Raw genomic sequence first — 26,484 nt, 5'->3', positions numbered from 1 at the left:
CTTCAAAACATACCCATAATGTTGCACAAAATATCATCTATGGACAACCGATATAGAAAAAACCTCCTTCAAACCCTAACAGACGGGTCAAAACTGCACGAGTATGATGAAGTATGATGAAGAATGTTGGTTAGGGAATTTTCGAAAATTCAGACCGCAATTAAAACATTTCGTTGATGGAAATAAAAATATACCAGATATTTCCAAAACCGAACACTATACACACATCGACAGTTTTGAGCATGGGCGCAGATCAGTATTGGATAATGGTGGGGACGCGTGTATGCTCTCTGATACTATCTAAGCGGAGCGCGACCACGGGTTCGCGCGTAGCGTACGATATTTTGGGCAAATATACCTCCCAGATCGCCGGAAATAACACTTCCCAGACCTAATGATGCTCCTAAACCTCCTTAAGTTTTAGATCTCATGGCTTAGAAATTTGGTTTGGAGAAATACATGGGCGTCTGCAGAAAGAAAATCAGGGGTCAAATAATCCAAGTAGACTTTTGTATATACGATGGGTCTGGGGTCCTCTCCCAGAAAACAAATATAGACTGCCGCAAATGCGATTTCCGTCCTATATTTAACAACTGTGGAAACAATACAATAAAATGAGAACTGCTGCATGTCATTTGCACAATGCTGGATCAAACTGCGCCAAAGTTCAATACAGGGGAACTTGAAATGCAGCTATTGGTCAAGACAAATTGGTGGGGACACGGTATATCATGTCCACACTACTGAAAAAGTTGGTGGGGACGCGTCCCGCTGTCTTCACCAGGATCTGCGCCCATGGTTTGGAGGCTGTTTATCGGGGAACGCCATTTTCATGCTCACTGATATGATGTGATATCTGCTGTTTGCTTTACAAATTCGAATAATTTTGTCACTGTTCCTCTTTCTCTTCCCGTTTTCCCGTATTTTCTACTCCATCCTTTTCTCTCTTTCTTCTTTTTCTTTTCCTTCCGTTCACCTCGTTGAAGTTGGCAAGTGTATACAGTTCCAAAGCTATTCAACAGCAACAAAACGTTATTTTGTGTATGTCTGTTGTGGGGTGAAGTTAGCGCTATGAGCTACAAGTTCCAATGCGCAAGGTGGGGGAAAGGGGCTAGAAATAATGTGTGGGTCAATTCTAACTCGGTTTTCGGTCGTTAATTGTTGATGTAGCCTACCAGGTAAAAGGTTGAAATGACTTTAACAATTTCAAATTCAATAATTTGATTTATTATGCCATTTGGAGCACATAACATAGGCTATAACAGAACATTACTGGCTAAAACTAGGGGGGGGGGGGTTGATTGTGTGGGCCAACCCCCCTCTTCAAAAAGTGGGGGGGGGTTAAAAAAAACCCAACCCCCCTGTTTCTCCGCCACTGGTGTACAAGATTTTGTATGATAATAATATTGTGAGAGATGTTGTAAAAATACATTAATAAACACAACTCCACTCATAAAAGGTTTGTTTCAGTTCTTTAACAGTTTTCTCTGTTGCTTGTAACCCTGAATGTCCGGAACCTGCCATGGCCTACTATTAAAAATATTGGTAATCTTCCTGACCAGCATATTCCCGTAGATTTACAAGAGTTGCTTGCAAGGCATGAAGGAATTGACTGTATAGTGGAACACATGGAAAGTGGTGGTAATAGTTGACTGTGTGATACATTATTAGGTCAAAGGGTATATACTGGACGTGCATCAAAAGCACACCTTGAATTATTACTTACAACCATAGCATCGGGAGCCACCTTCCTTACGCCCTATACGACCATAGGGAACCTCAGAAATTAATACATTTCTGTGTAGGCAACCAGGAAATATGAAATCTCATTGGCGTTCCAATAAGGACCATGGTCGTGGACATACTTTTGAACACCCTCACTACCTGGTAAACAAATAATAAATTCCGTGAACGAAGACAGGTTATTTACAACAAGAACGAAGTGCGGTAATCAGGCCCTCGGGAGAGCACATCAATTAGAAAACAAGGGGCAAAGTGTTGCCACCTAGGACCCTTTTGAAGACTTCGAAGGCAAAACAGACCCTCCATTGATTCAAATATTAATGACTCAACCTTGTCATGTTTTAGCATCAGCAATATAGGCCTACTAAAGTTGCGATTAATAGTAGGCTACTATAGTACTAGTAGTAGGTTAGGCCCAGAGAAGGTTTAGCAGATCGTTGGGTGAATAAGTATGGCGCTCTAGCTTATTCACCCGATCACAGTCAGTGATCTGAGGGACTCATGATCAATAGCTACACAGGAAAGTATTTGTGTTTATACATCACAGATATTCAGCACATAAAAGCTACTTCCAACAGCTGACAATGATACGCTTTGCAGCGATTTGAAGGCCAGTCGCGTCATCTTGGTACACCCAAAACAATGACTCGCGCAAAAGGTGCCTGCGATATAGTAACGCCAAATTTACTTGTAAGTTGTAAGCACCTGAAAGTTGGAATGGGTATTGTGAGCCTGTTAAAGCCGACTCCAGTGTTAGGGGAGGGGAGGGGTTTAGATGTGAAATGGTACATTCTAAGTTATATTTATTGCCACAAATTAGATTTATAATTAGGTCTAAATGCAAGGTTGGGCTAATAACTTCTTTCACTTTGTTGTGTGTTACTGTATGGGGATGAGAGCTGAAAATGGGAAGGCTGTGTGCACCCAACCCAGTATCTGAGCCTGATACTGTTTTCTTTATCTCACACTCACAGAGGTCTGCTAAATAAGCTCTGCATCACGCAGATTTATTATACCTAGTATAATCAGGTAAATATGCACCCCTAATTTAGCCGACGAACGGGTAAACTAAGAAAGAGTGCCATCATAGTTGAATCAACGATTGTGTAAATAAGCACAGCACAGTGCATAGCTTATTGTATGTATGTTTGTATTTTAGATCCTCCTGCAAGCAGGAACTTGCGAAGAAGTCATCATTGACTTATCAAAGCTGCAAACTGACCAAAGTCAGCCTCTTAGATTCATATTTAACGTCCATGATTATGAATTGTCAACAACTATGTAACTGGACGACATACATTAATCTTGGAGTGACTCAAACTCGAACTTATTGAAGTGATGATTTGCTAAATAAGCTCCAGAGCAATGCTTGTTGAACCGATGATCCAGTAAATGAACGAGATCGCCAGTCTTCTTGGATGATCGGGGAGAATAGCTCCCATCTAAATAGAAACCCAGAGTAGTTTTTTGGTGTGAATGTATTTTTAGTCATGTTCAGTTTACTTTGACTATATAAACAACATATACATATCTCTTTAGTGGTAACTCTATTTATGTAGGATATACAGTAACTAACCTTGGGCCTAGGGTATTCTGTCAGTTGCACACAGTGTCACTCCTGGAGTGAATTGCATGTGTGTGTATCCAAGATGGCTTGACCATTTTTTCCAAAGATTGTTACTTACCTTCATTCGGTCTACTTAATTTGAGTCAATGTGTTTTTATTAGTCCAAATTGAAGAGCACGCTTCAACTACTTACTGACTACATTTATATATGAGCCAAAATGGATTCCCAGCATAAAGTTAGTGACAAAAGGCATAACATTTGGTTGCACAAAATAAAAAACCAAAACCAAAAAAATGGTTGATTAGAAAACTTGATTTGGTCTAACTTAACTTGTTAACAATGTTGGCAATCTTTTTCAAAACTATGAAGATATTAACAAATTTTTGTTTCTTTCTAGTGCTATAGCTAATCATATGCCATGGATTTGGTGGAAGTCACAACAGACGAACTCTACAGTGAGTCAATCCAAGGGCTTCCAGGAATTCAGAGGTGAGTTATTATATATTTTAAGAGTTTTTTTCTTTCTTCATAACTTGGACATTGTGTAGCTCTAGCTATTAAGTATCATGAAAAGTTGTCTTCAAGGGAAATCTTATAATAATAGTGGTGTTGTACCTATGTTTAGAAAGATATGTGGTATCCTATTGTTTGAGAAGAGAGGATGGGAGGGTGTAGAATAGAAGGGGGTGGGGGGGGGGGGTATTTCAGTGTGGCCAACCTTGCAGCAACATGTGAAGAATTCAGTTGACAGTCAAGAAATGCTCAAATATAGTAATAAAGTAACTGTTTTCATATTCTATGAATTCCCAATATTATATTTTTTGCCACGGTATCAGGTTCATGAAACAACCTGCTTTTTGGTTTCATTTTATTTATCTTGTGAGTTTGTTTGCTACCAACTTCTTCAATAATTCCTACTTTTTTTCATTTGATTTGCTTTTAGATGGGTCCACATGGATTTAAAGGGAGCTGCACCAAAGCTGTCATATCTGCTGGAGGTAGATTGCATAATTTGAACATGATTATTAATTTATGATAATAAGGTTGTATTGTTTACTTGTTTGAAAATAATATGTGTTGGTTGAGTTATACTCTTTTTATTGCAGTGCGCCTGTGCGCTACAATATTGGCCATTACTGGCCAAGTGACCTACATGACTGGCGTTGAATTTCAAGTTTCATATGATTCAAGTTCATCCTACCAGATATAGCACAGTTAGTTACAAGATTTGAGTTAAATTTCAAAGCTTATTGGCTTGATAAAGGTCAAGTAAAGTATATTTGTTTGAGCCTTCTATGTAACTTTCTATTGGGGTGGCTATTGCTCTGTACGTAGTGTATGACTACTCCTGTCGTATCTCTTAGCTCTCTCCTTCAAATCTAGTCTGAAAACTCATCTGTTTCTAGAACTTAGAGGTATACACTCGGCAAGGACATATTTAAAGGGCAGGACAATTTCAGACGCCTCGGTGATTCAACGTTACTGTACTTTCTGAGTTGGCCATGTGATACGGTATATGTAATGTACTGCCACTGTACAGTGTATATCCTGTGTATGTTATTGTACGTACAGTAATGTATAGGACAGTTAACATGCATTGTAGTTGACTTTGACCTTTTGTTATCTCATTCCTCGTCTGTTTCTTGCTTTTCTCTTTCTCACCGTTGCCTCACTCCGCCATGATCATCTTTTGAGACATTTACCAGTGAATTACACATATTCGTCATCATCGTTGTCGTTGTTATCATCATTGTTTATCTTCTCTCACTATGTACAGTTACTTCCTAAATTGAAGATCTGGGGTGCCACTGGTCTCTTGATGGAGTATGAAGATACTTTCCCATTTGATGGAGATCTGGAGGTTTTGAGGAAACCTGTAGAGTCATACAAGTATGAAGTAATAGTCATAATCATGCTGTGAAAGTGACCATTAACTATAGGTTGCATCCAAAAACTAGCCCTTTGTACTGAACGGCAGGTTTTTTCGAGTTGGTTAGCTGAGTGATCAGTCACATCTTTTCGCACTTTAGTCGAGCTGCCTATCCGTCTATTATGCAACTCATCACAAAAGCTAGTAGCCATATCACTATCAGATCAAGGCACACATGGCAAGGTGTGAACAAATCAGCTCTTCCAAACTCACCAGTCTGTTTGCAGGAGAGATAAAGTTTTAGTAAGTTGAGGTCAATAGAGCTGAAAAATGCAACCTATGGTTAATGGACTAATTCTCGTCATGATAAGAAATCGCGATATTTGTTAATGTTACATTGTATGTATCACATTATGTCATGATGCCTGCAGTACATGAAATATTCAATATACCTTATGATTACTTATCTAGTCAATGTCTACTGATACCAACATGTAGTGTTGAGTGTGATATATTGTAACATCTCCCTTTATCCATTGGCCAATTATACATCATATGTTAATCATATGGAATATAAGATATCATCTTCTGTATCCAATATTACATGCAATCTACTATTTCAACATCTCCTGATACCCATGATATTATGAATCATACCTCTCACCATACCCCCCCCGCCCACCCCCTCCCCCACAACCCAAAATTCCTGTATCCAATATAGGTCATATTTGCAATATCTCCCGATACCTGTATCTATATCACACTTCACAACATGCTGTGAAGTGAGCTCATTTCTGTGCTGTATATAATTAAAGGTAGTCAATGTTTGTGTACTTTCTACTTTTCAAGTAAATCTGAAATAGCTGAGCTGCAGAGTAGGGCCTCATCACTTGGACTGGAGTATGTGCCTCTTGCACAGACATTTGGTCATCTGGAGGTGAGAAGATTTGCAATTACTTACTAATATTCATGAATTTATGTCATTCTTTAATACTGTATTATCATAGTTGCACTAAATTATGTGGCCATCAATTATGTCAAAGGTTTCAATTTTATCACTCTTCCGAAACAGGCCCGTAAAGTGATGCTTACCACGTGTGTATATTTTTTAAGTTTATGTTAAGAGTAATAACTTTTCACAAACACCTTTCAATTTAGAGTAGTTTGCCGGTGGGATAAAATACTTTTGCTGCAAAAACAGGACAATACCAGTTGATCAGGAACGTACTGTTACCCTAGAAAGGTAGATAATGAAATTATTAGCAAATAAGCAAATGATGAATTCTCATCATTAACTTATGATTAAGATTATTTATTTTCAATATATCTTGATCCAATTTCCAGTTTGTCCTGAAGCAGAAGGAATTTAAGCATCTCAGGGAAGTCGAGGATCCTGCATGTGCCGCCATCTGTCCATCTCACCCAGGTAAGATGGAGACAACTATTACATCCTACTAATACGAAGTGTGTCAGTAAGACTGCTGTTACTATTTGCAGAAGGGCTTGGGGTGGGGGGGGGGGGGTTGGGTAGAGGCACAGGGATACTTGCCTCTGCTTGAAAATGCTCAAAAGTCTCGTTTTCATGAAGTAGAATTGCTGTTTTTGGTAATCAAAAGTACCATTTTTTGGTTTCAAATGACAAGAGAAACCTATGCAGTAATGCTGGCTTGTGTGTGTATGTGTGCGTTTGTTTTTCTATCTGACCGAGGACTTGAACAAAAGAATTCCAGGTCCTTGGTTGTGATTTCTAAAGAATCACCACGTCCTCGGAAGAATTCTATTGTATGGGGTATTGTTAAGGTTAGGGTTCGTGGATTTGAACAATGGAAAATACAATGGGGTCCTCGGTCTGAATGTAATACAAACATGTGTGTGTGTGTGTGATGCCTAGGTTGTGAACACGATATCTCAAGATAGGAATCATGGATACTTTTCCTACATAGCATGTAAGATGTCCCATATTGAGTAGAAGATAGGTATTGTTTTTGGTGGAGGTCGGAGGTCATCTGAGATCACCAAAGGTCACATGCTGAAAACCTTGTAGACTCAATATCTCATGATAGGAAAAAATGAAGACCTTTTATACTTGGCATGTGGTGCATCATATTGAGAAGAAGAAGGCTGTAGTTTTTTTGTGTTGGTGAAAGGTCACCAGAGGTCAAAGATTGAAAACCTTGTAAACACGACAACCTGTTAGGAAGCATAGATACTTGTCATATGAATAATAATAAAATATTAACAATGAAAAGAGTCTGGCTCTGATACTCAACTGTTTGCAAGGTGAACATTGTGAGGAATGCTAACGAGATGTGAATAACCGTAAATTATGTCACTTAATCACTTAGAGCATTCTACTTGTTATATAGATACTAAAATTCCATCAAACTTTAGCTTATAAACTTATTTCGGAAAGTTAATTTCAAATATTGACAGGAAAGTCCAACTTTGTTTAACTTTACTAGTTTGAATGTTTTTAATGCAACTCTTTGTAACTCCACTGATCAGACAAGTATTTTCTTTTATTATTTGAAATGAAAATGAATCCGTTCAAGCTAATGAACTGCATTTGCTGTGGAATTTTGATGTCATAAAGTGGTGCAGATTTACCAGTCAATGAGGACCTTTTATCTGAGATTTGGATGATTTTATTATACTTTATTATTTTGAGTAAATTTGTTAATTTTTCTCTGATGCAGGGTCACTTCCTCTGTTGAAGAAAATGTTGACTCAAATGATTGAAGCCCATCGGGAGTTGAAGTATTTCCATATCGGTGCCGATGAGGTTAACCTCGTTCACTTTTCTCTGTAAAGATATCTAGCCTTTCAATTTACCACAGACATTGCAAAGATTAAAAGGCCAAGTTACACCAAAAACAAATGACTTTTGATATGATCAATTAGAGTAAAACAATTCATGTGTTTTCTTACTTTGTCTCAGAAAGGATCACAAAGAGACATTAAGCGTCCATGGAGGAAGGAAGGCTGTGCTACATCTAGCATTTCATAAACACTTGAATGAAAGCACAGTTATGGAATGATTGCTCCAGGTTTTAATAAATAGATTATTTATTGCTTGCCCTTTAAGAATTCCGTTCCTTGTTTGTAACCTGCGTAAGTTTGTCCTACGGCAGACAATTATTCTGTGAAAGACAGCATTCCATTCTGTTATTTACCTCAGTACCTTGCTCAAAACCGATTAATTTTTTCATCGATTTATGATATTCACAGGTAATGTCACTTGGACAATGTCAACGTTGTCGGGAGAAAATGGCAAAATCTGTCAATAGCAGCTTGGCTGATATTTATCTCGATCATGTCGCTCAAGTGCTCAAATTTATGAAAGACGAACAGCCCAATCTCCAGCTGATAATGTGGGACGATATGCTCAGAAAGATTGATGCATCACAAATTATCGGTAAGATTGATCAACCTCAGTGGATAAAGAAAGCCAATGTCATTTTTTAATCTTTTAGAATATTTTGTTTCCGGTACATCTTCAGAGAAAATTAATTAAAATTACATTCATAGAGGGAAATTTGAGCGTGAAAACTCAAAACGTTAACTTATTGCACAGAGAAACCCATTCAAACATAGCAATTACCAATTTGAAATTATTATAAAAGTTACATATAGATGTCTTGTCTCAAAAATGGTGAGGAATCGGTCTCGTCATTCCAGGGGTTCAAATGTCCAAATGGTTAGTTGCGTATTGTGAACTTGCTTTTAGGTAACTGATGCAGCTTTAATGTAAGACGATGTTCAAATTTAAAGAATCCCTGTGATAGAATACTGCAAAGAGGCAGAGTGCCCAACCATCCTTTGTCCAGCATCTGCCAGCTCTTTTGTTTTCTTCTTCTCCTTCTTTCCTTGGGGAAGGGGGGGGGTGGGGATGCCCTACTAGACTTTTCTGCTTACATTGGGCATCAGCTCTATGATCATTTCTTGATTAAATTTTACCTTTATTTTCAAATGACAGAATACAAACTCGGTGACCTTGTAGATCCCATGGTCTGGATATACTCCTCAGATGTCTACAATTTTCAAGAAACTGTCGGGAAACAAGGATGGAACAGATTTGCCAAAATTTTTAGCCATTACTGGGCAGCGTCCGCATTTAAAGGTAACATTTACATCTTTTGAAGAAAAACCACAACAGGATGAAAGAACCTTCGAGTATGAAAACGAAAGATGATGTCACTGTTACCTAAAACCCTTCTCCCAGTTTCAATCTCCTGACATTAGAATTACTGTGACCATTTAGTTCATGACAATACATTTCTGACATACCTTAGCTAGAGATTCAGTGGCCCCCCGGTTTAATAGTGAGAGCTGAAACCCATCACCCTTCATCTAAACTGCTCTTGGCATAAAGAAAGTACCAACCCTTATTAGCCATGGTTCCATGAACCATCTATTGCTACGCAACTGATATTTTCCCTACAACTACATTGTCTCAAAGTTCTCAAATCAGCAGATTGTCTTCATGACCTACAGCAAAAAGACAGAAGTAATAGCTTTACAACTGGCACGGACCCATCATTTCATTTACCCGGTTGAAAATGCTTGAAAACTATCTTTTTTTTTTTAATTCAAAGATGGCAGTTTTATTCCATATTCTCATTCTTAGCTAGCATATTATCATATGTCAGCATGGTCACCATGCTATATCGGTTTCTTCTGCAGAGAGGTGTGATTGAAATAATTATTTTACATTTCAGGCAGAAGATGATACCGTGGTTGGAAACACAGTAGTTTAATATACAATCTGAGGCAGGTGGCTCCCTATTTGATAACACCAGACCCAAGCTCCTCAAATGCAATGATAACACTTTGTGAAAGGTGAGGTGGATATAATGGAAAGTATGTAAGAGTTGTGTGTGTCAAATTTTGGGAAAGAAAACATGCACACTCAGCATTCTATCTGTACTAGATTCTGTACAGATTCTATTTGTACTAGAATTTAGTTTCCAAGTATAATCTCGTCATGCCTTTTTAATGACTCAATCATGTTTATTCTTATCCAGCACATTTTTTTGTACCACTTACATCATCATTGAAGTAAAGGTGTTTTTGGTCACTGTTTGATCTTTAATTTGAATATTAATTAGTTCAACCCTCTGAATAGAACCATTGTATTATCGTTAATGCTATTCTCGTGAAAACACTGAGACATGGTTGCCATTTTTAATTAGTGAATTGTTTTAAATTTGAAGTCTTTGGTACTTTATCCTCAGCCCCCCCCCCTCACTCCCTCCTTCAACTTTCCATCTTTAAGGATGCTAGATATACTTCTCCTAATTGCTATGAGGTGTCTTTTTACCTTCAGCAAAACTGCATGTAACTAGCGGACAGCAGGAATGCCTGTGGATGTAGCTTCCTAAACATATCTCCACTGTATACCTTGTTTCGATCACTAAATTATGTCTGTAATTAATTTTTAGTTTTAAAAAGAATCTCAGAAGGGCAGCGCCGGGTCCCCAACCTGGGTCCACTCCCCATAAGATGAACACATTCTTTCTTCTTCTTTTTTTCTTTATTCCTTTAAAGGAGCATTTGGTGGCTCCTTAATCCTAGTCCCGACTGAATCTCATGAGGGCAGCCTGGGACCCCCACCTGGATCTACTCCTCCCTGTACAATAAACAACGTTCTCTTTTATTCTTTCATTTGTTTAAAGGAGCATTCGGTGGCTCCTTATTCCTAGTCCCGACTGGACGTCATATTCAGAACCATCATCTTTGGTTGAAAGAAATTCATGACAATGTACCACAGACTCTCAAATGTAAAGGCATAGCCTTGACTGGCTGGCAGAGGTAAGGATATTTTAGCACCATGGAATCCCTGCACAGTGGCAGCATTACTAAACTCATAAACCGATTTTTTTTTTAAAGCTGAACCATACCCGGCCATCGATATCTATTTGATATGTGACAGATATACTTGTGAGGAACAAATTCCTTAGACAGCTAAAAAATCTATTACATCGTTTGGGAGATTTAATGTTTTTAACGTTCTTTATACATTGAATTTCCTTAGCAAGGAAAATCAATTTTGGGACAGTCTCAAAACTAAGAATGTCCACTCACTTTGTTGGAGGGCCAGTAAGCAAACTGTCTGTCAAAGGACAGTCATTCTGTGGCCCTGGCCACCACAATCTCATAAAGTAGAAAATTAGTTTCAAATTTAATGATAGATTATTGACTGTTTTGTCGGCAAAAACCAGAGTTTTAACAATAATCTTCAGTGCAAGAAAAGCCCTCCACCGACCTCCATGATGATAAATATTGCCTCTGCCTAGAATGTGGTCATATGATAAGATACAAATTTCAATTTGTTTAAAAAATGTAAAACAAACTGCAATCTACACAATGATTGGCTATATGTTTTCTTCATTGGGAAATTATTGTCACCATGACAACTGATGACATAAATATTTTGGCTGTTTTTAGGTCTTATTTCAGTTCTTGGTAGATCTTGTCTGCCACCCTGTTTAAGATGACTTCTGCATGATCTATTTCATTGGAAGAATGTTATCACTATGACAACAAAAGTGTGCTTCTCTGATGTCTTCATTAGGTATCAACATTTCAGCCCTTTGTGTGAGTTGCTACCAGCCGGTTTACCTAGCCTAGTCTGTAACCTACGGATACTTCAAGAAGGTAAGTTAACAAATTTGATCCAACCAATACAGTCTTTGCGAGTGGACCATATTTGTGTTTGCATCAATTTGTGTATTAATAATTTCATATATATATATATTGATGTTTGATGGTAATGTTTGATTTAATTCAAATTAATTTCCAATGTTTGATATAATTCATATTAATTCCCTGCATGGTTATAATATGGACTCCAAAATGGATGAACAGGAGACAATGTTAATTCAAATGATTGCATTAATGCATTATACTGTGTTATTATATAATTTCCGGATTGATAGCATCGCCATGTATCGTTGATGTAGTAAAAGTCTTTAAGCTGCTTTGTCCTTGAGATGATGGAAACAAACTAAAGTTGTTAAAAGTTAAGATGTCATGGTAACTACCATTTCGAGCATTGGGTTACGATCAATTGTAGTATTGATTTCCTTTGGAAAGTACGGTGGCTTAATATGGACATAAGAAAAAAAAATGAGTGTTCCACACTTCTCAAAATTTTGACTTTTTATCTCAAAATTTTGACATTTTATCTCAAACTTTTGACTTTTTATCTCAGTTTTGACTTTTCATCTCAATTTTTTTCTTTCCTATGTCCATATTAAGCCACCGTAGGAAAGGGCTCATGAAACATTGCCTTAACCGTTGCTTGATTGCTTGATCCAACTTAAACCTCCAAAACTTGTTCAAATATTTATTTCACTTCAAGGTAGTTTCAGGAGACACATGCACATGGATATCTCCAAACAGTTGGGTTTCTCATCGTTGATTTCACTAGACATGAAGATGCCAAGAAGAAAACATGAGTAAGTAAATTCAGTTAAAACAAATTTTTGGACCAATTTGGGGCTAGTGATTCATTTGCTATCTTCACAGAATGATGGCTTGTTTACTGTAAGGTTGTCAATTTTCTTGTATAAACCTTGCGGCCTTAATTTGATTATTTCTTGAGTCGAGTCGTCATATTATATATGTATACATATATATATAAGTAAAAAATAAAAAAGGGAAATTGCGATGGAAACCACGTGACTCGAGTCATGAAAGGTTACCAGATTGGTGGAGAGTATGACCAGCAGTGACAGCTGCAATCTTCATTTTAAGTAATATGAATTGAGAACATAAATGAACTCAATATGACAGAATAATTCAGTGACCTGGTGTATATTAACTTAGGCTCATTAGCTAATACAGACATCTTTCTACATTTCTCATGCAGTTCCTTCAGCTTCAAACTTTAGTTTGGTTCCATATTTATCAAATGCTGCTTCATTCAGTGGCTCTTTCAGATGTTTCCTTTCTTTATATCTATAATTACTTCAAAATTAAAATCTGTTGCATAGTTGTTACGTGAGTATTGTAGAATGTTGAAGTGGCCCCCCTTAGAATCCCTGGGGACTGCATATGTTTTTTTGTCTGGTGTAATACTTGTTTACTGTGTGTGCGTCATTTGTATGAAAGAAGTTACCTGAGAGTTATATTCACAGATATCATTTAGATCATGTTTCTTATTTTTATTTAGCTATAACTTGGAAGAAGTGAGTCCATTATCATTTCCAGGAAGTCTTATCTTCCAACTGGTGATCATCTTCTCAGAGTTGCTCCATGTCCAGGCTGATGAAGTTACACCATTACATGCAGATCTTAGGTAAGGGTAACGTTATTTATACACATACACACACACCTGCATCCACACAAACACACTTTAGTTATTAATAACCAGTTGAACATTAAAAATTTATCCGTTTTGTCTGGGGGGGGGTGGGGGGGAATGGCATCGCAAGGAGAGGTGTAGCAATATGAAATATATCGGTCGCTGGTTTTGAATCCTGTTGTAGCGATAAACTTCTGAACTCTTTTTGAACTTTACTATGTAAATCTATGTGAATACAAATTCTAAAACTGTTTTTGGTTCCTCATCCTCCTTAGATTGCAGAAGATGCATGAAGTGAAGGAGCATATGCTGGTGGTGATGAAGAGTGTGTACCACGAACCAACCATCACAGAATGGATTACGCAACAACTGATGCCAATGATTCAATATGTCGAGTTACACAAAGGATCCTCGACTGCCTCGTAGACGATGCTTAGTGATATTTGCCTTTATCAACATTCTTTTCTTGTGTTTCTTTACTACCATTTCCAAAGTTAATGTAAAGAGACAGTTTTGTACCTGAAATTGATTCATTCAGTCCATGGTACCAATATTCCGTCCGTTATTTCCGATTCCATCTGATTTATATTATTTTGAGAAACAGTCAACTCGATGCTACTGTCCAACCAATGGAAACAATTGATCACAGTGAAAAACTGACTGGGGAATTATATAAAACTTGAAAAGAGCAAAACGAATTTCCTGTTAGAACAGCCCAACTACCAGCCCTCATCCAGCAAAGAAATAGCTATATATTGATCACCTCTAACTAAAAGGATGGATACCTCAGTTTGTAGATCACAGGACTTGATATCCCGAGGTCCCACTGGTTTGAATCCTGTTCTAGCAACAACGAAAAAGATTTTTCTTAACTTTGCTTTATTAAAAATCCTATTCTGAACTATAAATATACATACAAGCAACTTTTGCTTGAAACCTACCACTTTCTATGTTCTATTGAATGGAAGTGGGGTGTGGTGCCTGGTTTCACAGTACCCAAGGTGGTATGGCTAATGACTGATATCTCCCTCCCCCACCCATACCCCTCCCCCACCCATACCCCTCCCTACCCCACCACCTTGCCTTCAGCATAAACATGGCTACATTACCTAGGTTATTGCCAATTCAGTGATATCACATGTTATTGTATGTTGCAATTAAAATAAATATTACAAACTTTTGGTTGATGACAACTAACTAACTCCCCCACCCATACCTTGCCCCCCCCCCCCCACCTTCCTTAAGCAAAGATATGGCTACGTTTCCTGGATTATTGCCAATTGAGTGATATCACATGTTTAATATTGTATGTTGCAAATAAGCTAAATATCATAAACTGATAGTATAATTCTCTATCTACAAAGTTGTAAAGCCAGCAGTACTTGCCTTTTGGCTAGTTAATTTATTTTGACAATGTCAGTATTATTTGTGTTCCAGTTTAATTTGAGACTTCAAACCATTTTATATTGTTATCAACTAAAACAAGTATCATTCTTAATATGACCAAGAACATTCATTTTTGAAACATTAAGATATGTTGCTTTGTTTGTGTGTGTCTACTAGCTTCTTTTGTGATTGATTTATGTCGACAAAAATAAGCTAGGCATGATATTTATTGAAGCTAAATCTCAACCATTTATTTATCACTTATGAACATTGTTCAGTCCAAGGTTAATTTATTGCTGTCATATTGTCAAGATAATCCAGTGAAAACTGAATAACAAGCAAAGTGAACTTTCTGACACTTTTACTGTAGTGATTTTTAACAGGATGTTGTCACCTCCCTGTCACTCAGTATTATACAACTGAATGTGACTGGGGGGGGGGGGTGGACCACCACTAACACTACTGCATTCCTGTGTTATAAAAATACAAGCCACTCAAAAGGAAAGCTCTGACCAACTCCTTATATTTTATATCGACTGCTTCTTATTATTTAGTATTTTGAATGTGCAAGTGAGATAAAGATATAAACAAAAACAATACATTTTACTGTTTGGATAAACAGGCACATGTAGAGCCAGTAGGTCTAGATTTTGCCCTGAACAGATTTTTGCTTGGACAGTCATGTTTCAGAACAATATTCTTTACTATATTCTTTAAACTGACAAATCAAATGATCTCGGTGGTCAAAAATAAACTTTACCGAAGTAATCGAGAGTCATGGTGACAGCATCACTACAAGGAAGTTATCATTAACAATCCATATTTGTTCTGGGGAATTGTGATGCTGTTGAGTAACTATCGTCAGTGGCCAGATTTATCTACCAGGGATCCCCAGTGTGGTCCTCAACAGTATATATTTTTCTTTTAACAAAACTCAAAGGATTGGTTCAGGTGTTTGACATGTCTATTTTGTATGAAAGAGCACTAAAGGACAAAAAGAACAGTGAAGAAACTACCATGATAGCATGCTCTATTAAGGAAAGATGACACTTTAAAGATATCAAAATTTCTTTGAAAACGACTGGTGTAGAAAGACTTACTGTGAGGGTGTGATGTCACATCCTCACTTCCTTATCATTTGTGAATATATTTCTTTAAAAATTATTTACATTTTTTTAACACATTGGAAAATAATATAATCAAAAATTCTTCAGATGTTTAATCTGAGACAAATACTTCCTTTGACAAATATGAGATCTCCTGACATATCTTTTGGTTGAAAGTCATGAAATCTCACAAAATATTTAAAGAAAAAAACAAAGACTTTTCAGGAATGTGAGGATGTGACATCATAGCTAGTCTGATTTCAGCAGTTTCTACACAATCTGATAAAACTTTACACTTGAATATCTCTTTAACCGAAAAAGATATTTGAACAGTTTTTTTTCACCGTTGTGTTCTTTTATTGTCCTCTGCCATATAACATAGACATGTATGACAACTGAACCAATCCTTTAACAAATCCTCATTAACTAGCAAAACTAGCTCAAATTTCTCATTGATTAATATTTTCACTTCCAATTTGCAGTATTTGTTAGACCTTCACGCCCATATATATATATATATATATATATATATATATATATATATATATATATATAAACATCGTCATAGTGCTCCGAAAATCACTATCCGTTGTTACCAACATATAGAGCCGCGTATTGGGCTCTGCCAAATAAATTTAAAAATCGCCCTATTCAGGAGAAAACAGGTCTGTTCAATAAAATATGTACATTTACATCGCAAGAATATGATAATTAAGATCAGAATTATGAACCATTCCATCTACTGAAAGAGAATTTGGGAAATATTCGTTTGGTTAAGACAGTTCTAGGACAAGACTGGTAAAAGTCGAAAATTGTAAGTGCTATGCCAATACGCTAAATTAATTCGATGCGTTATCGTACAAACATATTTATACCACTGTATTGGGTCCACATTAATTTCTCGCCTCTTGCAAAACATTATTTCAGAATATTTATTAATATGATTTAATAAAACAAAGCATTCTTGGCTGGAACGGGCTTTGAACCATTGAACTCAACCAAGCTATAATGAGCGATGTAACCCTTGTGGAAGGACATTATCCTCCACCCTTACCCCAGCACGGTGGCAATATAGTTATCTGAAGGGATACCCACCAAATAAGGATTGATAGCCCATCCTGCTGGTAGAAAGACATGAACAGCGATCTCGGTTGAGGTCACATGCATACATATATTTGCATATTGAGTCAAATCCTTTTCTACCACGAAGATTCTTTGTTCTTTACCATATTCGTATATATTTTTTAATTTTCTCGGTCCCCTTTTCCGCTGTTCAATTATATATGAGGCTATGTGGGTTCAATTGGTGTGACGGCGTCCACACATATCACACTGTTAGCATCTGAAAGACGGTGTTTTGGGTAAAGTGGAGATGGGGGGGGGGGCGCACACTCATCACTAATACGTTCAATGACAATCAACAAAACAAAGCCAACATGTGTTTGAGCAAATTGAATATCATAGCTAGGTCTAGAATATGGTTTGCCTATATATATTTGCCACTACTTATTTGCAAAAAAAAAAAAAAGGTAAACATTCCCTTTGCAACTTTGATCCCGTATATAAGTCTATGTAGTGGTCGGCATAATTCTACAAATATGTGAGCACGTGGCGCTTGTGAGATTTGCGCGCATCACCTGACTTGAATTGAAATGGTAACACGATTATCTGATACACAAAGTGACTCGGCATTGGGCTATTTCCATCTCTTCTTACTTCGTTAAAATTTACAGTAAGCTTAAAAATGACCACATCAATATTACTTTACAAGCTATATAGGACCAACTTGAAGACGTGGTCCTTTCCGGACATGCAGAATATATCAATATCCGTCTCCTCAGTGTATTATGTGTAAATTAGTTAATAATCAACGCTTTGAACAAGACACCTGCATACCTGTGAGGTCTAAAAACGCATAGATTTCCAGGAGTTTCGCAATTAAATAATATGGTTACAACGTCCATTTATCTAGGGTCGAAACAGTGGACTCGAACAAGGCCCATTCCAAAACCCAGTGACAACTTGACATAAACTTGCGTTGAAATATAATTATCATCTCTGATATATGTTGGTCATCTGGAATCTTGCATAATTTTCTTTTTTGCTTTTGCCTCCTCTTTCCTTTCCGATATTATTATCTCCTGTACGGCATTGATCACTGTCACTATAGCCGCTAAGATCACAAAGAAAATTAAAACCCAAAAGTAGTCAAACATCTTGAAAGATTTAGCAGGCCGATGAGGCTGACTTTCTTCAATTCATGCCAATGTATCCACTCATTCATTCATCCACCGGACAATTCGAAACAAGAACGTTCTCATCGGTCAACGAGACACACAAGAATAGTAAAAGATTAATCCGCATGAATGATTCGTTACTGAGTCTGGAGATTTCCACGACCCGTCTCGCGGAACCGGTATCATATGTACGTTGTCAGAAGGGTGTGACGATTTTCACGTAGAGGTGGATATATTTATGGATACTTCCAATTGCAAGTTTCTGATAGTAGGCCTTATTAGTCGGTGGACAACTTTAAAAAGACATACTTAAGTACTCTACTTGATTCGACTAGCGTACGACTATACTGCAAATGTTTCTCACTATCCAGCATTGAACTTTATTGTCAGTTTATGAATGACGTCAGATTAACGATCGTGATCCTTTACTTATATCAAATGTTCTATTAACTTCTTGTCGGTTAAATCGAGACAGTAATTACGCACCAAGTATATGAAGAATTATAATTAAATCAGTAGACACACGATCGGTCTGTCACGCCTTTACGAATCTTTAACTTCCTTGCGGCGACCTGGAGGTGGCCATTCTTCGGGCCAGACAAGATCTTTGAAACTTTCCACAAGTGGTCCAAGTGATACCAAAAATAAGATAATCGCTACAACGGTGGCTAAAGTTAGCTCCATCGCCCTTGCGAGTAAAACCGTAAAAGAATTATATAATATGTGAAACCGATGCAGCTACACATACGAAGTTCCAACCATATATATTGGTTTATATAGCTCCAATTATACACTGCACAACCAGTGTCAATTAAGTATACCTATTACGCCGTTGTGGTATAGCGTAGGTCATTGATTCGTACATCAACGGAGATAGATGAGTCCCCAAAACGACAAGATCCTGTCTGTACCATATATATATATATAGGCTACAGTAGCCTACATTAAGTAGTACAGCTAATAATAGTATGCTGTTTCGTGGAAAGGCAGCCTAGCTATATTAGTTTGTGTATCAGATATAGTACACTGAATCTTTTCAACAAGTTCCGCTTCACTGATTTTACCAGAAGGACAAAGTTCACTTCCTCATATCGCCGTTTCCTGATTGTATAGGGTATATATACACACATAGTGCCCATGTTGGCGTGAATTGTATATGTATTATGCTATAAATGATTTGATAAGAAGCAAAGATGTTTATTCTGATAACCATGCATATCTTGAAGGATGTGAATGTTTATCTACAAGCACTTACTCAATATTAATTGTCAACTCGTATTTATTATCCTAACCGTAAATTTACGGCTATATGTCTCTCGTTGGTTTTTTTTTCACTGATTCACTGAAATGTAGGCCTAAGTTCAGTATAGCCTAGTTCTCAGTAAATGCAAAAGCGGAAAGGAGTTATAGATAAAAGGTTGGTGCTTAAAGTATACAATCCCCGTCACCTCCTCCTGGCACCCTTGAGATGCAAGCCTGGCATTAAGACCCCCATTGCCATTTCTGCCATTTCTAATGAGCAAGCTTGTTAAGACTGCAATCTGCGTCGGGTTTTATGTTTTGGTTGTCATACATAATAAATGCATAGGCATGATTTTGTTGACATTTATAATATACATGCATAAAATGATCATTTATAAATATATTATCATATTCTAATTAACGAAATTTATGTTGACAACTATTTTGGTTGTTTCTGATAAAGGATGTACAACCATGTAGTACAAATCAGTACAGACATTTATTTCACATAAATTTAATGCAACGTTTTTTCAGTGTTCATTCGTTTTTTTTAGTTTTTTTTTAGTTTTTTAGTTTTCATTTGTCCTTGTGTAGGCCTAACTTGGTTGATAAAAGGAAAAGTTTGCATCCATGTGCTTCGTCTTTCCATAACTTAGCGAACGGCGAAGCGGACCACATCAGGCGCATGAGCAAAACAGAGCTGCCCACGGAAAATATTCTAGGCCTACTGTTCGCGAGAAGTTGTCATTAATGCGGCATGTGGAACCTTATAGCAATTAAGGGGAGGGGCACGAAATAAGTATATATACTTTGTAAGTTGTGGGAAATTGCGGGAAAGGATATAATTCAACATAACAGATGGACATGTGCATGTTAAGTTATTTCCCATACAATTTAGTATCCTCATACTATAACTGGAGCATAGTACGTCCTTTTAGTCGAGACCCACGGATTCTGCACAAACGTTTACCGCGGCAACCAAGATCAAATGTTATAGTTTTCCGAGTTGCGTCGGGCGGAGCCAGTCCGAGCCCCGGGAAAAAGTATGCCACCGGAATCCCTTTCTGCATTCTCCATTGTGCCGTCGATCTACAGATCGAGAATATATTAGTCTTTATCTCATATTTTCTTAGGCTCTTAATATCTTCACGGGCCTCTAAAGTGATCTTTGCCACTAGAAATGTAGCCCACACCGCCCCCTCTCCCATGAGGTCTGTGCAAGTGTGTATAGTGTTCATTCTTTGTTTCTCTCTCCACTTTTATTTTTTTCCCAGCCCGGCAAACACGTCGAGGTCATGGTCAATACTATGTAGAACGAATAACAAGGAATAATAAGAAAAACTGTTTTTAATGCTAACGAAGAAACTTTCCTGGGAGTATATATGGAAATAAATAACAATACAAAAGAAACCCTAACGCCGATAGAGTATTAACCAATGGTCACTTTTATAAAGAAGCACACGTACCACGTTCACGGAGGTTCTGACGAGCATTAATGAAATTAACTTGACCATTCCGCTTTAGGCGGGAATATATCGGTCCGAGTTCGTCGTTGAGTGGTTCGATCGATATGGCTCGACGTTTTGCCTTGTGCCTGCGTTATGCCGACATCATGCTGTGAAAATGGAATCTGGTCGTGTTTTTAAGAGGAAGAAAACCGGCGTCATCATATTTCACATCGATGAGTTTAGGAGTGGGGCTACTAGTGTGTCCGTATAAGTAGGAGGTCTATAATCCCATTGTGTGAAATTTGCCGAATTTGCGTTGAATATATGCAAAGATTTGTACTACTATAATCTACGCGAGAAGTAGATACAAGTTATATCGGTGGTTTTACCACCTACAGTTCGCACTCCTTAACATTAAAGGACTGGAAATAACGCGTATAAACTAGTGTATATGCAGAAGTGTGGCTTATACAACACGATGTCTGTAATGGCATTCTAAGTTTAAAACAATAAGACCAGCGAAGAGGAGGAATTAACGGGTAAACATATATGCAAGTGGTTTATTGTATTATATTCTACCACTTAACAATGAAGGAAAGGGAAGGGAACGGGACCGGTGTATTTATTTCTCAAATTTGATATATCAAATGTCTTTCTATATCGTTATTCAAGGAACATATAATAATTAAATAAGAAATATAATCCGTTTGTATTGATTTTGTGTCGACATTTATTTGATTTGCATCATCATTAAAAATAATTATACTTCATAAAAACATTGTACATGGCAAAGTAATTCATTTACATATTATACACTACCGGTATTAATTTTTAGAAATAACGATTATCAACTAACTAAAAAAAATGCATATTTAATTAAGTAAAATACACATTATCAGTTACATTACGATATTGCATAATAGAAAAAATTAAAACTTAGTTTTGGTTTAAAGTCATGTCGTTAATGAAATTCAAATTGAAAATATTTACACTATTTTAAAATTATATTATAAGAGTTGTTTAATTTGTCCTATATGTTAAAAGCAAACTTCTAAAACGGTCATAATTTTCGAAATAATTGAACCTTTTTTTTTTTTTAAAGTAAACCATCATGTATTTTGATTATAGCAAGTTTTAAACCTGCATAAAATACCAAGACTATGACTTAATGGAAATAAAATTACCTTCAATGTTTCCACGTGTGGACTACTCTGATGTAAGTTGGTTGTATCAGGTTTTAAGCCTGTCTAACGTACATTCATTTAAGAAAAGTTGCAAAAAAGGAGTAAGTTTTGGACTCCACAGAAACAACGAATATTATCATAAACGTGCCATGAAGGAACCCTTTTAAAGTTGTTTGTAGCAGGTTTTCAGCCTGCCTAACTTACAACCAAGTTTAGGCTAAGATAACCCCATAACCTAATAAAACATGGCAAAAACAAAGTAACTTTGAAATCTGTAACCGTTCAATAACAAGGAGGAATCAAATTTACTTAAAACATCGGAAAATGAAAATACTGTGTGTGTGTTGATGACTAATTGGTTACAGCAGGATTTTGGCCTGCCTAATTAGCATATGTATAAAATAATAAACTTAACCAAATACAAATACCAATTACCACCGAATATTAATTAATTTTGTCAGAATTACTGTATTTCAATTATTTTCGAGAAATTTATGTTTACAGCATGTGATATTGAAGCATTATTTGTCAGTGTATGCAAAGGAAAGCCGACGATAGCTCATTGAGTATGCATAAAATATTTAACCTTTCCATAAACAAGCAATGCATAGATTTGAAGAATTTAACATTTAAGTCGGTTGTATCAGGTTTTAAGCCTGTCTAACTTCCATTCATTTAAGAAAAGTTGCAAAAAAGGAGTAAGTTTTGGACGCCACAGAAAAATAAAAATACTGTGTGTGTGTGTGTGTGTTGATGACTAATTGGTTATAGCAGGATTTTAGCCTGCCTAATTAGCACATGTATAATTAATTTAACCAAAAACAAACACCACTGAATATTAATTAACCTTGTCAGAATTACTGTATTTCAATTACATTCGAGAAAAGTATGCTTACAGCCCGTGAAATTGAAGCTTAAAATTATTTCTCAGTGTATACAGTGGAAAGCCTATAAAAGCTCATCGTGTATGCATAAAATAATTGAACTTTTTCATAACAAGCAATTCATAACACTGAGGAATTTATCATTTTAATACATTCATTATATAAGATTATTATGACGTAAGCACAGATTACAAATTAAGCCTGCCTAGGCTATAAATGTGATCAGTGAAATTAGTTATTTCAGTAGATTTCCTATTGAGGAGAGAGAAATTATCCGTGTACAGACATAAAAAGAATCAAGGTCGAACTATTACGACCAATTAAACATCTAGTAATTGAGAGGTTCAAGCATTTTTGGAGAAGCTTAGATACTAATGACGAGGTACAAAATGCATCATGAAGCATGTCATCCGTGTTAACAGAGTAGAACGTATTGTAAAGTATACATAAATTTTAACTCTTTTGTTTTAAATTTACGAAAATTTAAATTTTTTACAAATGTTTAAACTACATTGGCCATGTTGATAGTTCCAATGTGGAAAAGCTGGTTCACTGGACACTTCGAATTCTGCTCGCAGCATTCACATCAGGTGGAAATTACTTGCTTAGCAACCACGTTTAGATTTCCCGGGCTGCGGCGTAAGTGTCAGGAACTTGGTTCAATACTCGATCTCGGATGGTACAGTATTTCGATGAAAATATGGCTTTAGACCCTCTGCCGATTAGAGAACATCTTGACTTAACTCCCGACGACCACAACATTCATCTCGGACTGTGGATCACCGTCTAGATAATGCGTCCATGCATGTATAGGCTAAAGTTTTGGCTTAGCCTAACGTTCAATACCGAATCATGCTGCAGCAACGGGAACTCTGCACGATGGAGTAATTCGTACTTGAACTTTCATTCTTCTCACCGCTGTACTATCTGATAGTTGCTTCCCTACTATCTTCTTCTCTGTTTTCATTGTGTTTACGGCTGAACTTCTTCCAAATTGCTCTTTCAGGATGTATTTCTCTGCCTTCATCCCTTTCTTTACACTTTTTGGAATTTTCTTGATTGATTTGAAAAGCTTAAATTTTCTTTTCACTTTCTTCCCATCTACTTCTTGTTCTACATAATATTCTTCTGCCATGTAGAGGTGTGTTTGGGAGGTTGCTGGTGTAATCAAATCGAAAGACATGATGATGGTTGGTAAGATTCACTTGTGAAATCGAGATATTGAGGTTGAGGTATATATACCGTAGATACTGCGTGGCTTCGATGAAGTATGGCTATCTCCAACGATGAAAATCAGCTTCTTTTGTTTAAAAGACAGCTACTTGATGATAAGTGGAATGGATATATAGTTCCTCGTCTAAGCGATGTATGTTTTGATAAAAATCAACAGTTCCTTTGCACGTTAAATATATCTTTTCAGATGGTTGTCTTAACCACTTAAGTCCAAGCACGCACGGCTGATGTCTTAGATATCTTGCCCGTAAAAATCCACAAAAGGTTCCAAAAACAACTGATTTATACGGATTAATAATGTTTACCAAATGGAAATCTCTTCGATAAACAATAAACAAAATCTTCTTGATAATGTTTGAAATGAAAACCACAACTTGCTTGTTTTTATCAAATGTAATCTCTGAGAGATGATAGCTTTGTCTAATGTCAATGTTGCCAGTTCGAGCAAACTATATATGCGGAGGGTTGCTGTGTGTAGTAGGACCAAATATTTACTACCTCTTTCTTTCTCCAGAGCCATTCATCAACATGCCTTTGTTACGGATTATCGTCCGGGGAAACCAGAAAAACATTTATTGATGTTGGACACACTCGAGTAACTTTCAATTAGTCCTACGAGACCTACAGAGAGCGGCAGCTTGTTCGGTAGCCAGTTACCAACGTGGCGGTCGATGCTATATTGCCTATTGTAGTAACAGATGACCGTTCGCCAAAATCACTGATGGCGTATTACGGCTGCCTTGGTGATAGTATGAACATATGTTTATTCATGAGGGATGCAATACACATATGCGCCCCTGTACAGCTTATTATCGATTCTGCCGGGAGATTATACGTCAGGGTATAGCTTTACAAGTACGTGGAAACTGTTCGTTTAGCAGCCATCAGGCTAGAGCCCCATGGCCGAATGCAATTAAACCTAAAACCTAAATTAAAGCGACGAACAAAAGATTGAAAAAAGATGTACACAGTTATAGATCTCTTCCAATAGTCAGAGGAATTAGAACAATAATTTTGCAGCTTGTTCGCCCCACCCCAAGCCAAAAAGGTCTACTGAACATGATGTACGCAAGGGCGGCGGAAGCACTTTTAATCTGGGGGGGGGGGGGGCACCGACATCAAAGGGCACTTTGCAGAAATTCCATTGGACTGATGCAGCCTTATATTTAGTACCCTTTATAAATCTTATTGTATTATCTTATTTGCGTATACACATCACTCCATCAACGCCCCCCCCCCCCCCTCTCAAAGAAAAATGCATATTAGCACTGCAATATCCAATTTGCAAATTGGGAAACAAGGAACAAATTTTCTTTTGAGACAAAATGAGGTGAAATCATGCTAGTTGCTAATGTAGGAATCTTCCGAATTAGAGTTTATTTCTTGTTAATATCTTACCATTTTTTTCCATTCGAAATAGCTTTGAGTTTGACCCACAGGCGTAGCCAGGATTTGCAAAGTTGTATGCACGACTATCTGAGCGGAGCGCCACCATCGGTTGGCGCGGAGCGTACGTACAAGAAAATTTTTGGTTTTACGAACCCCTCAGATGGCCGGAAACGGACCTTCTCGAGTGTTCATTCTGGTTCCCTGGCCTCTTGCTAACTTGAGACAACTCAATTTTTATGTAGAAAAAGGGCACATTTTTAACCTGAGGAAAAGTGGGGGGCACGTGCCCCCTGTGCCCCCCGGTTCCGCCGCCCTTGGATGTACGTATAGGGACTAACTGCTGTACGTGCAAGTCTAACTGGTCAAATGAAAATTGACCTAATCTCAATCATACATTACAAGTTGTGGAGTCAGTGGAAGAATTTAATCCGCATGTCCCCCAAACCCACCCATGGGCGCAGATCCTGGTGGGGACAGCGGGACGCGTCCCCACCAACTTGTTCAGTGGTGAGGACATGATATACCGTGTCCCTACCAATTTGTCTTCACCAAACGCTGCATTTCAAATTCCCCTGTATTGAACTTTGGCGCAGGTTGATCCAGCATTGTGCAAATGACATCCAGCAGTTCTCATTTTATTATATTTTATTCACAGTCGTTAAATATTGGACGGAAATCGCATTTGCGGCAGTCTATAATTGTTTTCTGGGAGAGGACCCCAGACCCATCGTAAACAAAAGTCTACTTGGATTAATTGTCCCCTCATTTTTTTTTTCTGCAGACGCCCATGTATTTCCCCAAACTAAATTTCTAAGCCATGAGATCTGAAATTTAAGGAGGTTTAGGAGCATCATTGGATGTGGGAAGTGTTATTTCCGGCGATCTG

At 37.3% G+C, this 26,484-nt stretch overlaps 1 protein-coding gene and 1 long non-coding RNA gene across 5 annotated transcripts; one reads left to right on the top strand and one right to left on the bottom strand.

The window, feature by feature from the left end:
* The first annotated feature begins 1,710 nt into the window (after positions 1 to 1,710).
* Positions 1,711 to 17,394, top strand: LOC139959344 (hexosaminidase D-like). 4 transcript variants are annotated; one of them, XM_071956834.1, is made up of 14 exons: positions 1,711 to 1,887; positions 3,709 to 3,800; positions 4,255 to 4,309; positions 5,089 to 5,201; positions 6,031 to 6,118; positions 6,526 to 6,607; positions 7,878 to 7,963; positions 8,410 to 8,596; positions 9,158 to 9,301; positions 10,857 to 10,992; positions 11,756 to 11,838; positions 12,545 to 12,641; positions 13,358 to 13,483; positions 13,765 to 17,394. In XM_071956834.1, the coding sequence occupies exons 2-14, from the start codon at positions 3,730 to 3,732 to the stop codon at positions 13,913 to 13,915; spliced, it is 1,419 nt and encodes a 472-aa protein (XP_071812935.1). In that variant the 5' UTR covers positions 1,711 to 1,887; positions 3,709 to 3,729; the 3' UTR covers positions 13,916 to 17,394. The 4 variants fall into 4 exon arrangements, with proteins under 4 accessions (XP_071812935.1, XP_071812937.1, XP_071812934.1 ...); XM_071956836.1 differs by lacking the exon at positions 1,711 to 1,887 and adding an exon at positions 1,894 to 2,031 and having other exon boundaries at positions 3,717 to 3,800; XM_071956833.1 differs by lacking the exon at positions 1,711 to 1,887 and adding an exon at positions 1,894 to 2,031.
* A 4,220-nt stretch (positions 17,395 to 21,614) lies between these two features.
* Positions 21,615 to 25,893, bottom strand: LOC139960590 (uncharacterized). The gene is made up of 2 exons (XR_011790571.1): positions 22,880 to 25,893; positions 21,615 to 22,473 (listed from the first exon to the last, which is right to left on the bottom strand). It is a non-coding gene; the product is annotated as an uncharacterized lncRNA (long non-coding RNA).
* Positions 25,894 to 26,484: the final 591 nt, after the last annotated feature.

The sequence above is a fragment of the Apostichopus japonicus genome, chromosome 19 (genome assembly GCF_037975245.1).
Source record: "Apostichopus japonicus isolate 1M-3 chromosome 19, ASM3797524v1, whole genome shotgun sequence".
NCBI lineage: Eukaryota > Metazoa > Echinodermata > Holothuroidea > Aspidochirotida > Stichopodidae > Apostichopus > Apostichopus japonicus.
This window is presented reverse-complemented; position numbering and strand designations above follow the sequence as displayed.

Bases quoted from the DNA above. Each gene is read 5' to 3' on its own strand.
- LOC139959344 (XM_071956834.1), top strand. From the start codon at position 3,730: ATGGATTTGGTGGAAGTCACAACAGACGAACTCTACAGTGAGTCAATC. The intron at 3,801-4,254 runs GTGAGTTATTAT...ATTTGCTTTTAG, and splicing joins GGGCTTCCAGGAATTCAGAG to ATGGGTCCACATGGATTTAA. The intron at 6,119-6,525 runs GTGAGAAGATTT...TCCAATTTCCAG, and splicing joins AGACATTTGGTCATCTGGAG to TTTGTCCTGAAGCAGAAGGA.